We start from the raw sequence: 14018 nt of genomic DNA, 5'->3' as shown, positions 1-14018 counted from the left end.
TTATGGAAAAATGCTGAAAATTCTCAGAAATTTAGTTTTATGGAAACAAACAACTTTCTTATACAAACAATTAAATTTTTGAGAAATTTTTAAACATTTTCTTCTAAGAAACATCATAGGACAACCTCAAAGCCGTTTATGTCATTTTTGTCATTTTTGTCATTTTTGTCATTTTTGTCATTTTTGTCATTTTTGTCATTTTTGTAATTTTTGTCATTTTTGTCATTTTTGTCATTTTTTTATGTGTCATTTTTGTCATTTTGAATTTTATTCTTTTTTAAATCGTACACGTATGATCGTTGAATTGATGATTGCATTGCAAACAAAGTTGATCGATTCTCATTCCAAATCCAGGGAATTTAACTTCTAAGCGCTCTAGCCTTTCGACAAAGCCAAATCATCAAGTCTAGGAAACGACGATTCTTACGCAATGACATCTCAATCGAACTGTGGTCATCGATGTGATGAAATATTCATATCATTATGGCGACGACGTCGCAACATTTCCAAACAATGAATTACCAGCATATTATTGCCGCCCATTTGCCTGATATGTGGAAGGTAGAAAAAGAAAATCAATGAATCCCATATAGGTATGCATTGTCTCAGTCGAATTTCGAAAAACTGGAACATTTCTCGCTTTTATCATCAAGCGTTCATCACTAAGCCCTATCTGAGAAGGTGATTTCCCGAATCAATCACAAATTCAACAGTTTGTGGATGATTGGTTTGAGAAAGTCTTTGGAACATAACCGAAGTATTTCGGCTGTTGGAAAAATTTTCTTGAACGCCCAAAGGTATTCAAAAGTTTCCTGTCACATATACAACAGTACCACCACCAGCTGAAATGTGCCACGTGTAGGTGCATTTATCCCTATGCAAAGTGGCCACGAACGGTTGTTATGAATAGAAAATATTATTCAAACGCTTCCTTGCAAAGCCATCAAATGGAATAGGGGTGATGGGGCGAAAATGAACACTATATCGAAATAAGTTTTTCAAAAAAAACTTCCGAAGTTTCCGAATGTTAATACCTACTTAATTTTCAAAGTTATTTTTCTTTCAAGATTAAAGCTGAATTATTCGAAAGTGAATTTATAAACGACATTTATTCGTTACCCACGCTTTTAAATATCCTAACAAATATTCACGGTGATGCATAATTTCAGGGGTTTAAAGCAATCAAGTTTTATATTCGAAATCATAATGTATTAAATATGACAAAAAATGTCGTTGAAATTGTCACCATTTGTAGGAGCTTACATTATACGAACATCTCTATCTGTGTCCAGCAATTCAACGAGCGTTTCTCACAGTGTGTGGTTTCAAGACGAGGAATTGTAGTATCACTACAATCATTCCCGCACAGCGCCGGAAAGTATACACAACACAAGTCACATTAGTTCCGCGCCATCTCACCACTAATACCAAACTAATACATAGGACTAAGTCACAGATCGTTGTGTTGTTGTGGCCAAACTGATATTATGGTGTGGTATGGCCGTTGTTGGGCACCTCGGCGACGCGACGGCATGGCAAGGATAACAGTTTTTCCCTACCAACACCACGGGGCGTGAATTTTCTTCCTTGCCCAGACTGGAAGGATTTTCAAATCGTACCTACATTGAAAGGATGTCCGGCGATGTTTAGTGAGTGGCTAGTCGCGCAATTCAACCAACTGACCAGTGCTGCAGAGAATTTCGAACGAGTCAGAGGTTAGGAAGTATCGTGTGTGCTAAAATTAGTCTGTCCATTTGAACTGTGGCCGTAGTCCTGCAGACTGAGCTGGACAAAAAAAAACTAGGGCACCCCGTTTACTGACCCAGCTGAAAAATGAAAGTAATTTCCGACGTTATTAGCGCTCGTTTATTTTACTGGGAAATTGCAACCTGAAGAATCTTGTGAGCTGATGTGATTTCGGGTGGACAAACTAACGATGTTTGTCAAGTTGATGCCCTACTATCAGTTGTGCACAAATTGCTGTTTGGGATTTCTGCGAACAAAGTCCTGTGAAAATGTAGCTTCCCCGGAACCAACAAACGGTTACCTGGGCAAACGGTGCGAAAACAATAATCACGCGGCGGAAAATGATTCCTTCAAGGTGTTAGTAAACGAAAGTTATCCGAGTCGGGTATCGAGTGCCAATCATGAACGGACATCAGCCAGAAATAAAAGTGTCTTTGCAAAAGTGATTGAATATCCCGCCGAACTGGTCGACGGATGCTGTTGGTGTCTGTTCAAAAGAAGAAGTTCATCACAGGATTCGACAGGCGGTTGGACAAATCGCAATGGCAAATCAGAACTTCCCAATGGCGGCAGCAGCGTGCTGGGAGACGAGGTGACCAATGTAATCCGCCTCGATGGCAGCTCGATTTACACCCCGATGAAACAGCATTACATTGGACGTGAGGTCGACGATGGATGTCAAGTTATCGAGCTAGAGCAGGAAGATGTCCCTTACTACAGTCAACAACAGCAGGAGCAACAGCAACAGCAACAAAAACAAGGACATATTCAACCCACGCCAAGTCCGAGGTCGTATTACGGCGAAGAAGAGGGGACAAACTGCTCCACTGCATCGACAGTGGCCGAACTTGAGCTGGACAATGGAAATGAGGAGAAGTAATTATTACCTGGATATTTCGATGGTGGCTGCTGGAATGTCTTTCACATTGAATGGGTGGGGAGGGCAGGGAAATATTTGACCCCCCAAAGGCCACCACGTGAGGGCCGAAAAGTTTATTCGTTGCAATTGAAAAATAACATGCCAAATTTTTTTTGCCATATTTATCAACATACAAAACTTCGGTTGTCGATCAATTTTGAATGATTTTTAAATATTTTTGTAGGTAGTAAAATTTAGCGCTCGGATTTTTTTTCGTTGGATTTTTTGAAGGTCCAAAAATGTCAAGCAAAATGTTCTTCTTTAAACTACAAATTTTAAATTCATAGTCAAATTTCGATGAACGACTCAAGTTAATCAAGAGTAACCATCTCGACTCAGAACTAAGACCAAAACCTCGAAATCTTATCCCAGGTCCATAATTCTTCCATAGATTTTCAAAAAAAATTTTCACGTGTTGATAGAATCTTTAAGACTGTACTCGAAAAACGCCAATAAGTTAATAAGTTGGTGCATAAATTTTGGGTACAGTCCATAGTCTCCAATATCGAATTTTCAATAAGATAAGACTCACTAAGGTTACCAGATTGCTCGGATTTTGCCCGAAAATTTTTACTAATTTGCAAATTCGTGATAACAATTTCATATTTTGGCGTCCAAAACAATTTTTTATAACAAAGTTTATTCAAATAAACTGGCTGATGTGTTTCGATGAAAACAAACAACTTTTCGAGTTTTTTCATCTTGATTTTAATTGAAGATTTGCTAAACTTGTGCGGATATTGCCCAGATTTTGGGTTGTAAACTTAGAAATTGTGTGCCCGGATTTTGCAAGGTTTTTAGATAAAATATCCCAGATTTTTCCTGCCCGGATAAGTGCGGAAAAATATCTGGTAAGCTTAGGTTTGAAAAATTTCCGATGCTCTGGTATTTTTTTTTTGCAACTCTAAATTTGTTGCCCGTGACCGGATTGTGGAATCTGAATCCAGTTTATAGTTCTTGATTTTCAGTTTGGTTCATCATTGGAACAAAATCATGATCCGAATCTTGGTTTTGCATTTGAAACTAACATAAGATTCATTTGACATGTTCGATAATTCTGGAATATTTTAAAAATATATAAAATAACAAACAATTTTTAAAATTTGGATTAGAAATTTTTACTCTTAATTCTTATGCCGAATGGAAACTTTCAAAATTCCATAACGGTGATCCAGAAATAAAATATTAGAGTTTCATCATTCGGAATTTTCAGTCAGGATAGGAATTCAAAATTTGTATTCAGGTTCAAAATGCAGAATTTAGATTCGGAATTAAAATTCAAAATTTCCCAAAACGAAACAAAAAACAAGTCAAACCACTGTTATAAAATAAGATCTAAACTCATTTTCTAAATTGCTTTCCTTGGAAAATCTTAGTATCTATATTTCACAGCATTTCAACATTGAAATAAATGATTAATGATAATTTGATGTTGAAAAAATAACTTGTACTTCATCTTTGGGTTCAGAAAATATATTTTATTTGTTTGTTGTTTAACATTATTTATATTGTAGATACTTAAAAAAAATAAACTAAAATCTGAATGTTTTTTTTTTTCTTTATTACAGAGACTTTCAGCCTCGGGCTGGTTCGTCTCGATCTATCTGAATGTACCGAGTTAACAAGAGCTAAAAATAAAGATGTTTTGAACCCGAAATAAGTTTCTTTTTCAAATAAAGCTTTCAAGATCTCTCATTCATTTTATAAAAATTCTAAAAAAAACTTATCACTTTTAAGGCTTATTTTCGAAAGTAATGATTTGAAATGAATAACTATTAATATATAAGAACTTAAACCCAAATAATGAGATACTTTCATAATCACTTTTTTCTATATTCTCTATGTATGCATTTTCAAGCAAAAATGTTCTAGGAAAAATTTTGCAAACCCCCCCTATGCACAGTGGTCAAAATTGCGACAAATGTAATCGTTGCTTATAACTTGTTTAGCTCACATTTTAGCTTATTTATGTCTTCGGAGAAGTTTGTCAGTAGAATCAACTCTATAATAAAATACTATTATTTTTCTGATTAATTTCCCTACAAGTGAGATAAAATTTCTAACTTCTCTGTTATAGGTTTTAGTTTTTTAATGTTTTCGACAAACTTGTTTTAAATCAAATTCTCTACAACTTTGTCTCAGATGACAAGTTTCTAAAATAATGATTCTTCAAGCTATCGGCTAAATAAGAAAATTAACCTCTAAAAATCAGTTTATTAATAATAACTTTTTTCAGTTAATGTTAAGTTCAATAACATGTTCTACAAAGTTGTTTGTCTTACTAAAATGCACCACTTTGTTGAACATTTTAATTTTGTAAAATGTGATACTGCAGAGCTATGTTAAAAAGATTATCGAAAATAGTGCGTTTTCACGCCCTATTTCACAAACATCGGGCAACATCGGGCAGCCGCTTTAGATGTAAAATGAAGTCGAAGAATCGTCTACAAGATGCAGGTAAAATCGTCTGTACCCACTTGTATCCAAGCGAGATACATCAATTTTGCTTTTCCATGTTTGCATTCAAAACAAAGATTTCTATGAAACTTAGCGCATTCTACTACGTGTGTTCTCTTCTACCTTTTCCCTGCGCGATGTCAGAAGCAAAGTTTTGGAAGCGCATTTGTATTATTAGCATCTCCAGCTTGTAGAGGATATCTATTTAAATTGAATACACAATAGTCTGACGCTAATCATACAAATGCGCTTCCAAACCTTTGCTTCTGACATCGCGCGGAGAAAAGCTAGAAGAGAACACACGTAGTAGAATGCGCTAAGTTTCATATTCGGATTAATCAGAAAAATAATAGTATTTTATTATAGAGTTGATTCTACTGACAAACTTCTCCGAAGACACCAATAAGCTAAAATGTGAACTAAAAAAGTTATAAGCAACGATCACGTTTTTCGCATTTTTGACCACTGTGCTATGAGGCAGCTCTTCCTACGGCCCTGCCGGACAACATCGATTTTTCGAGAACGCATTATCCTAATAATGTTTAAGCACCATGGAAATATTGTAAATAGCAGCCTAAAATGGTGTTTGAAATATGGTAATCTAATCTGTAAAGGTAAACTAATGATAGGCATCGAACGCTTTTGCCGAGTAGCACGGAGAGGATCTCCTAAACTTTGCATCAGTATTTTGGACAGTTTGTTCGGCTTGTAAAATGTGAATTACACATAAACGTCATCGTTAGTTGGTTATCTTTCGACAACAGTAGATATAAAATAACAAAACGGAAGTTCAAACTACATATAAGGAAAATTTACAAAATATGCAATTTATCTATGACAGGACACCATATTGTTTTTATGACCGGACAAGATAATATGCAAAATTGAACATGATTTCAACTTGAAACTTTCATTTTTTCATCTCTTTAGCACCCTGGTTGTCAGAAGACAAAGATTCAAAAACGAAAATATTTTCGATCTCTGCGAAACTTTGAATTTTGCTGTCCGGTAACAGACAATTTTTTCTAGTTTTTTCGAAACAAATGTTTCATTCGGGTTTGTCAAAAAAAACTTTTATGAAAGGCTTCTAAGAATGTTCAATATTCAAAACCCCGTACTCACAAGACCTGTGCTAGTGATTTTAGTCACGTTTTGCTACGTTTTTGTTCCATTGGATACTTTGATGAAGTAATTCGTAGAGCCAACAACACTTTTGGGAATGAGTTAAACTTACATAAAATGATTTCTCTTATCTTATCACATGAATACGTTGAAAGTTTTTTTTCTTATATAGTTGAGTGATCATAATATTAACACTCTTCAAATCACTAGAGGAACCAATATTTACAAAAATATATTTTTGTAGTTATTACTAAAAAAAACCTTAAGTGTCCGGTAGTAGACAAGTTCCCCCTTATCATAGTTAAAGGCATGATTATGTCTGAAAACGAGTTATGTGAGTTATACAGACCACACATTATAACTTGTCGCATGAAAGAGAATTTCTAAATTTAGGATGTGTTTTGAAAACAGGATTGAGTGAGGTTCTTCAGCAAGTTCAGTGCAAATTGTTTGGAAAAAAAATTGATTAGGTATATCAAATGTACTTTCCTAGTTCGAGATACAAGATTCGATTGTTATAAAGGGTGCTTAATCTGAATAGCGCACAGAACCCTTTCAAATAATCTAATTTCAAATCAAAATCGTCCCCTGAAGGTATGCACCACCTTTACCATCATTATAAGCAGGATAAATGTAAAATCTGGCTTTGACAAAACAAAAATTCATCGGAAATCTATTCATGAATAAACGTTCATAACTGTGGGAATATGAAATAACGTATTCTTATAACTTGGTACAACGTACTAAATTTCGACGAATAACACATTCCCCCGATTCAGGCCGCTCAGTGAGTGCTCGGTTAAAAAATGTTTAAGAATTGATGTACTCCTTTCAATTATTTTATACCTTTCTTTCAGTGCCAGTGTTCATCAGATCGAAAAAATATGCTTTCAAAACCTCATCGTGGGCTGACAGATCTCAGCTGAAAGAAACTTTCCGAAAGTTGACCAAAAAGTTTTCCGATTCGCCCCATTTAATTGTGATTTAAATCAGAATACAGAATTCTTATTTTAACTTACTCATCCAAATTGTTATTAGACGTTATAATATGCTCCAAATTTCAAAGTTTATTATAAAAAAATTATGGTTCAAGATGAGAATTAAGAATTCTGATGACACGTTCCACAGTGACGTGAAATAGTTTTTCCGGACTATTCTGAACTGTTTTCATTCTAGAAGTCAACGAATTTACTTGAAAATAAAAAAAAATAGTAGCAAACAAAATGAATATAATTTGGTCATTGAAAAATGTAAGTTATTTGTGTTGTGATCGATTGATTTTAACAAATTGATTACAAATTTTAACATATTTTATGCCGAAAAAAAACTTTACCCAGTATGACGGATTGACTTGATCATTTTATCTACAAACTTTTTACTGGTTTCCTCATGCTCTACCAACACTTTTGGTGTAAAAATATTTTTCGAACAATCAGTCAATTTTTTTAAATAAATATTTTGATAATTCAGTTAGGTGTCTGGGGTAAAATGCAACAAAATGCAAATCAAAGAAACACCTTGTAAATCTCGTTTCCATGTGCTGGAATATGAATGTTTTGCATCACGCGTTTATAAACATTGAAATTTCATTCATCCAAACATTTATTTTTATGATTTCAGTTTGTAGATTTTTTCGTAGTATTATTTAACCCCTAAATGTATGCAGCATCCTTATTTTCAGAAAAAATGTGAAAATTAGTTTTTACAGACAAAAAAAAATACTGCAATTGGTGTTGTCATGCGTAATGGTCTTTAAGGCATCGCAAGTATATTACAAACTTTAAATTTTCATACGTGTTCATAAGATTTTTCATTAAAAACGAAGTTTGTTGCAAGTAACCCCATTTTCTAAGGAGGGTAAAAATCGCATGTTTTTAGAAAATTTAAAATAACTAAAGAAACCAATAATTTTTCTAACTACGTCAATTTGATGTCTAATCATCCTTAAAACTTTTGATGCATAAGAGGTAGGATTAACTGTGAACATAGGTTTTTTAGAAGCCATTGAAGTTGAAAATTGTTGCATGTTGCCCCAGTTGACGGTATTCGTTAAAATAACTAGGGGCAAATGAGGATACTTGATACCTGGTAATACTTGATTCCTTCGCTATATCTCGAAACAGGAATGTCTTACAAATATCAAATGTTCTAGAAAAATGTGCCAAACACAACAAAACAACAATTTTAAAAAATATATTTTTTGAGTTATTGAACTTTGTTTGAAATTTTTTTCGAAATGTGATTAGAAGATCTTTTTTCATCACTTTAAAATGTTTCTCTAATGAAAAAAATACTATAAAAATATTTGTTCCAATTAGTCAATCGTTAGAGCATGAAATGAACTTCATAATGCCATATTTTCAAAGCAATAGTAAACTCTCAATTTTTTTAAGAAGACGTTTATAAAAATTTATGTTATGGGTATAATTTATTCCTAGAGTATAAAAAGATGTATTTTTCATCTGAATGGATCGTGATCATGGGTTATCATGAAATTACTTATATCTGACCAATATTGAATGTTTATTGAGTAATTATTTGTAGAAAAGGGCTAAAAATAATGTATTTATCTAAAGACTAGAAAATTGCGCCTTGAAGTATGCAATGACTCTAGGGTAGAAGACAAACTTGCATAAGTCCCTTAGGCTGATACTTACAAACTGTGAAATGAGAACAAATATGGCAAGAAATAGTCAACGGACCTTTTATCTTTGGATTGTATTGCCTAGGGTCAGGGCACCCTGAATAAGGGATCAAATCTCCTGTAACTTAAAAAAAAAAATTTAATCTCACGAAAATGTTTCTAGCTCATCTGCGATTTCACATATCGTCCTAACTTTTAGAGAATATTAACTTAAAATTACACGCTGTCAGAAAATGTAACAGACGGCAAAAAGATATGATGAAAATAAGAAATGGGGATAAAGTATCCCCATCCTCCCATACTGTTTCCCACAGTCTTTATTTCTCGCGTGTTTTTATGTTTGAAAATTACCAACTTATTAAAAATCAACTAAATTGTGTTCGATTTGTAAAAATCTGACCATCTGGAGGGTCAAAACAGCTTTCAAAGCACATTTCCCTTAAAATTTATACCAATTTTCAAATTTTGTGACGTGAATTTACTCATTTGCGACTGTTTTTGTTCGCTTTTTAGAACAACCCCATTGAATATAAATAATTTTTTTTCTACAAAATTAAGCAGTATTTGTTGGTTTCAAAATTCATTCAAAAAAAAATCTGAAACAAATCTATCCATATATTTTGATTATTATGTAAAAGTTGTTAACATTTACACGTTTCCAAAAAAAAAATGATTTTCAAAATAATATAAAACATGTTAAAAATTGGTTTTTCTCTTTTTTACGTTGGTTTTGTGTGATTTTAATTATCAAAATTATTGACAAGTTTGAGATTTTTGATATGCGATCGGATAAAAAAGAAATTAGTTCCAAAATATTAGATCCAAATTGAAATCAAGAATCCGAAGTTTCCGATCGTACTTAAAAACTATTTTTTTGGTTTTTTTTTTGTGCTCACATAACATAATTCTGAATCCAGATCCAAAACATTTTTCGGTTTTATCAACTTAAAAAGATAGCAAAAACCGGCGGTGATCAAAACTCGTTTACCACAAAGCTTAGATTAGCAACTATTATTCAGGATTTAGAATGGATTTAAGGTTGAGTTTTGGAATTTTAAATGAGATTCTTTTTTGTTTATTTTTTTGGAAATTTTTAAAGACTGATGATTATTGTTCATTATAATTAAAATTGGCAAATTAAAAATTCTATTATTCTGACTGAAACGCAAATTTAAATTATAAAGATACATGAGATTCAGAATCGATTTATTACATGCAATTTTTAAGTATGATCACAGACATCACAGATACTGATTCAGAATAATCAGGGAATTACATACTAAAATTATCCCAGGATTAGATTACAGTCAGTTGAGAATAAAGTTTGGAGAGTTATTTGGCAATTAAACAAAAAAAACAAACACCTTCAAAACGAAATTTTTTGAGCAAGTTTTATAAAAATAATCATGAAAGGTTTTTTGGAAGCCTGAAATACGTATCAAAACCTATCGATGGGCTTTGATGAAAAGAAATTTTGTTTTCTTAATTTTTGTTGAGGAATTTTTGAGTTTTGACATAATTTGCCCGGATATTGCCCGGATTTATGGTCGTCAATTTAAAATCGAATGCCCGGATTTTGCCAGGTTTTTATATAAAAATTGCCCGGTTTGTCCGGCCCGGATACGTGTTGAAAAATTTTGGCAACCTTAATTTAAATGGATTGTAAAATGGATGTCTTGGCATTTGGTTCATAGGATTACAAACGAAAGTTTTATGGGAGGGTTCCTTGTCTTATGTGGGTGAGACTCAAAACTATTACTACGACATTTCTAATCTCCAATTACATCACTATAACAAATTTCAGGCTGATCTGTTAAGCGGTGTGGATTTGTATAAGGTGCATACAAACAAACATATAATAGTCCAACTCATCTTTATATAAGCTGAGTTTCTGTCCTTTAAAGTTTCAAGATCCCCTTTTCATCATTGCAATTAAACAATTTTCAAAAAGGATGAACCTTTCATTTTCCAGAGATGCAGTTGATTCTCGTAATAGAAAAATTGATATCAACATACAATTCAATTTTTCTTCGACATTCACACATAAAATACTAAGTATTCATACTTATATTTTTTTTCATCATTCACAGAAAATGTGAATGATGAATATGTCAATTAAACTTTCATTTTGTTTTTACTTGAGCATGGATTTGAAAATCATTTGATGGAAGTCTTCGCCGGGAGAATGAATAGACGTTACAATCGTTTAATTGAAAAGCTAACAGGTTAAAGGCTCATAAAAAATTCCATAGTCTCAAGGTTACTACCGGTTTGTTGAGATGTTTTTTATTGATCGGATACATTTGGTCAACAGCGAACCACTGATAAGAGTTAAGGTCAGAAAGTGACTTTTACTAACGAACCCAACCGGACCGTTCCCTGGTAGACTGTGTAGTGACCTCAATTTTTCACACTTCAACACGCTGACCAGCACCAAGTTAATTATTCAATCCTTGGGGGAGGAATTTCAACGTGCCGTTGCTTATGAAGGTGGTTCTTATACTTTCATCTCTTTTTCCATTTTCTATTCTTACAGCAACAACAAACAACAATTAAGCACGCATGTGCAAAAACCGGAACTGGATCTGCGTCCTAATTTATCACCCAGCAAGAGCTACGGCGGCTACCAAAACCACAACAATAACGGCAACAGTAATAACGGTCGATTTTTCACGGGTGCCGAACACCCCGAGACGCCTCACAGGCCTCGCTTTCTCGGAGAAAACGAAGCACCTGGCGGTGGAATCAATCAGGAAAGCTACATCATACACCGTGACGAGCAGTACGATAGTGAAAATGATGAAAAATCCAGTAACGATTCCACCTCCACACGCATTATATCTAATAGCACGTTTAACTTCAGTGGCAAGGGAAGTGATCCTTATCCACCACCCACTCCTAGCATCGGCCACTTGCCCTCGAGGCCGCAGTCGGTGACCTCGCACAAATCCATCGGGTCGGGGATATTGAAAAGCGATGGTAGATTATCGCGGACAAGCAACATATTTTCCAGTAATCCTTCAATAAAACAATCAACCGATAATGTATCAATTAAATCTGGTCGTTCGGCAAAGATTCGAGAAACTGATACATGGTATGAACGTGAGGAAACTCCGATGCGAAGTGAGGATGTTATCAGTTCTAACCAAGTGCAATACGAATCGGATTACGACGAGGAAATTGATGAAGAACCTCCAGCACTTCAGAGAACAATTACCCCAAAACGATATCCGACGCCGAGTCCTTTCCCATTGCAAACTTCTTACTCGACCGAAGAGCTTTCTAACAACAACTACAATCCAATAGATGAATCTCGTGGTTCACCACCGAAAAGCCGTGTTCAATCTGCTAGCTTGGGCAACTTACAGCAGCTGCCTGATGAAGAAGAAGATGAACCCATTCAGCCAGAGCCAGAGAAGAAAGTACTAAAGAAACCGTATCTCGTTCGTAAAAGTAGCAAAATTGTTCCTGCAAAAGAACTAGTCCTTCCAGCAGCGGTCAAGAACAAGGGTAAAGTCACAAACGTTATTTTTCAGAAAACCCTTAGAAAATTTGAAAAACCGAAAGACGCGCTTACTAACTGCATTATTCATCTAGAAAGCCCTAATTGGGAACAAAATATAACTGGTTTGCAAATATTTGTGCGTCTCATACGGCACCATCCGGAGATGATCGACAATCAGATTCATCTACTGTCGGTAGCTCTAGCCCGGCAAGTGCGAAATCTTAGATCTCAAGTGGCACGAGCTGCCTGTCAAGCTTCGACCGAGTTCTTCTGTACCCATCGACGCTGTATTGAAGGCGAAGCGGAAGACATTGCTACGCATTTACTTCACCGCACGGCTGACACCAACAAGTTCCTGCGAGCGGATGCAACTCGAGCGCTCGAATCTATGTGTGAAAACCTGTCGACACCGAAAGTGATCCACATCATTACTTTCAAAGGTGCAACTCATCAGAATGCTATCGTGCGAACAACTGCCGCCAAATTGCTTGACAAGATCGTTCGACAGATTGGCAGCGACAAGGTATTCACACTGCCCAAGGAATCACGCGACAAGCTCGTTCTCACCGGTGCCCAACTGCTGCTGGAGGGATCACTTGATACGCGCAACTACACCAAGAGCATGTTCAAACAGCTCTCTGAGCATCCAAACTACAACAAAGTATTATTGGAAGTGATTCCACCACGCACCTATCGAAACATTGAGAAAACACTCAAAAGCATTCGCCAGTTATAAGCAGACGATGCGTGTTACTAAACTTCATTCACATATGTTGATAAATGTATATCTGTAATTGGAGTAGTTTTCTTTCTGTTACTGTTCGATTTTTTATCAATTCACTAGTGAAAAATTATCGATTACCCTCATATGTACTGTAATATAATATATTATCAAATAAATGTTGGAACTAATACAGTTACAGTTTTTATGTGAGGGATAAACTATTTCGGATTTTAAGGACAACACAACAAAAAAAAAATACGATAAACGATGTAATTTCTGGACATGATGTGGCTTGGATTTCTGTTGTAATGAACGATGTACACAATGCGTCGTGTAGTATAGTATCACAACCTTCTATGTGATATTGCATGAAGTAGTCAATGTTTTCCTGAATTGAAGTTCAAATTTTATTCATTTCAAAATGTAAGAAGCGGATTATTTGTTTGGCTTGTATGTACTATTAAAATTATATAAAAATGTAAGCAAAATCTTGACCTCAAATTTAGGAATTTCATTATTTTTCATTTATTAGGAAATTTACGATAAATATTCTATGATTCCAAACAGCCGGTTACATCGAGACAGTGTAATAATATGTACTAATCATTTGCGACTCAGCTATTTAATGTAATATTGCAACACTTTTATGCTGTGAATGGCAAAGATGTTCTACTATTTTGGTTTTTTTTTAACTGATCTCTCAGATTTATCCTTTTTTTTAAATTTAGGATTTTTATAACAGATTTAAGCTTTCATCTCTAATGATATCAAGGCAAAAAAGCTTAAATCTGATTAAAAAAAAGCTTAAAAACGAGATTCACTAACACTTAGCAAATAGAAGTTGGTCACACTTTTTAAGCGGGCCATATACTACACCACATTTGAGCAAATGCGATGAAAT

The 14018-nt window shown here is 34.5% G+C and overlaps 1 protein-coding gene across 1 annotated transcript in view; it reads left to right on the top strand.

The window, feature by feature from the left end:
* LOC129748435 (uncharacterized) overlaps positions 1 to 13290 on the top strand; it is a 60692-nt gene extending 47402 nt beyond the window's left edge. Inside the window, exon 10 of the mRNA XM_055743061.1 lies at positions 11425 to 13290. Within this exon, the coding sequence (XP_055599036.1) occupies positions 11425 to 13129 (1705 nt within the window). The 3' untranslated portion in view covers positions 13130 to 13290. The remainder of the gene's footprint in view (positions 1 to 11424) is intronic.
* Positions 13291 to 14018: the final 728 nt, after the last annotated feature.

Source organism: Uranotaenia lowii, chromosome 2 (genome assembly GCF_029784155.1).
Source record: "Uranotaenia lowii strain MFRU-FL chromosome 2, ASM2978415v1, whole genome shotgun sequence".
Taxonomy (NCBI): Eukaryota; Metazoa; Arthropoda; class Insecta; order Diptera; family Culicidae; genus Uranotaenia; species Uranotaenia lowii.
The sequence above is the reverse complement of the archived record's forward strand: the minus strand, read 5'-3'. Positions and strand labels throughout refer to the sequence as shown.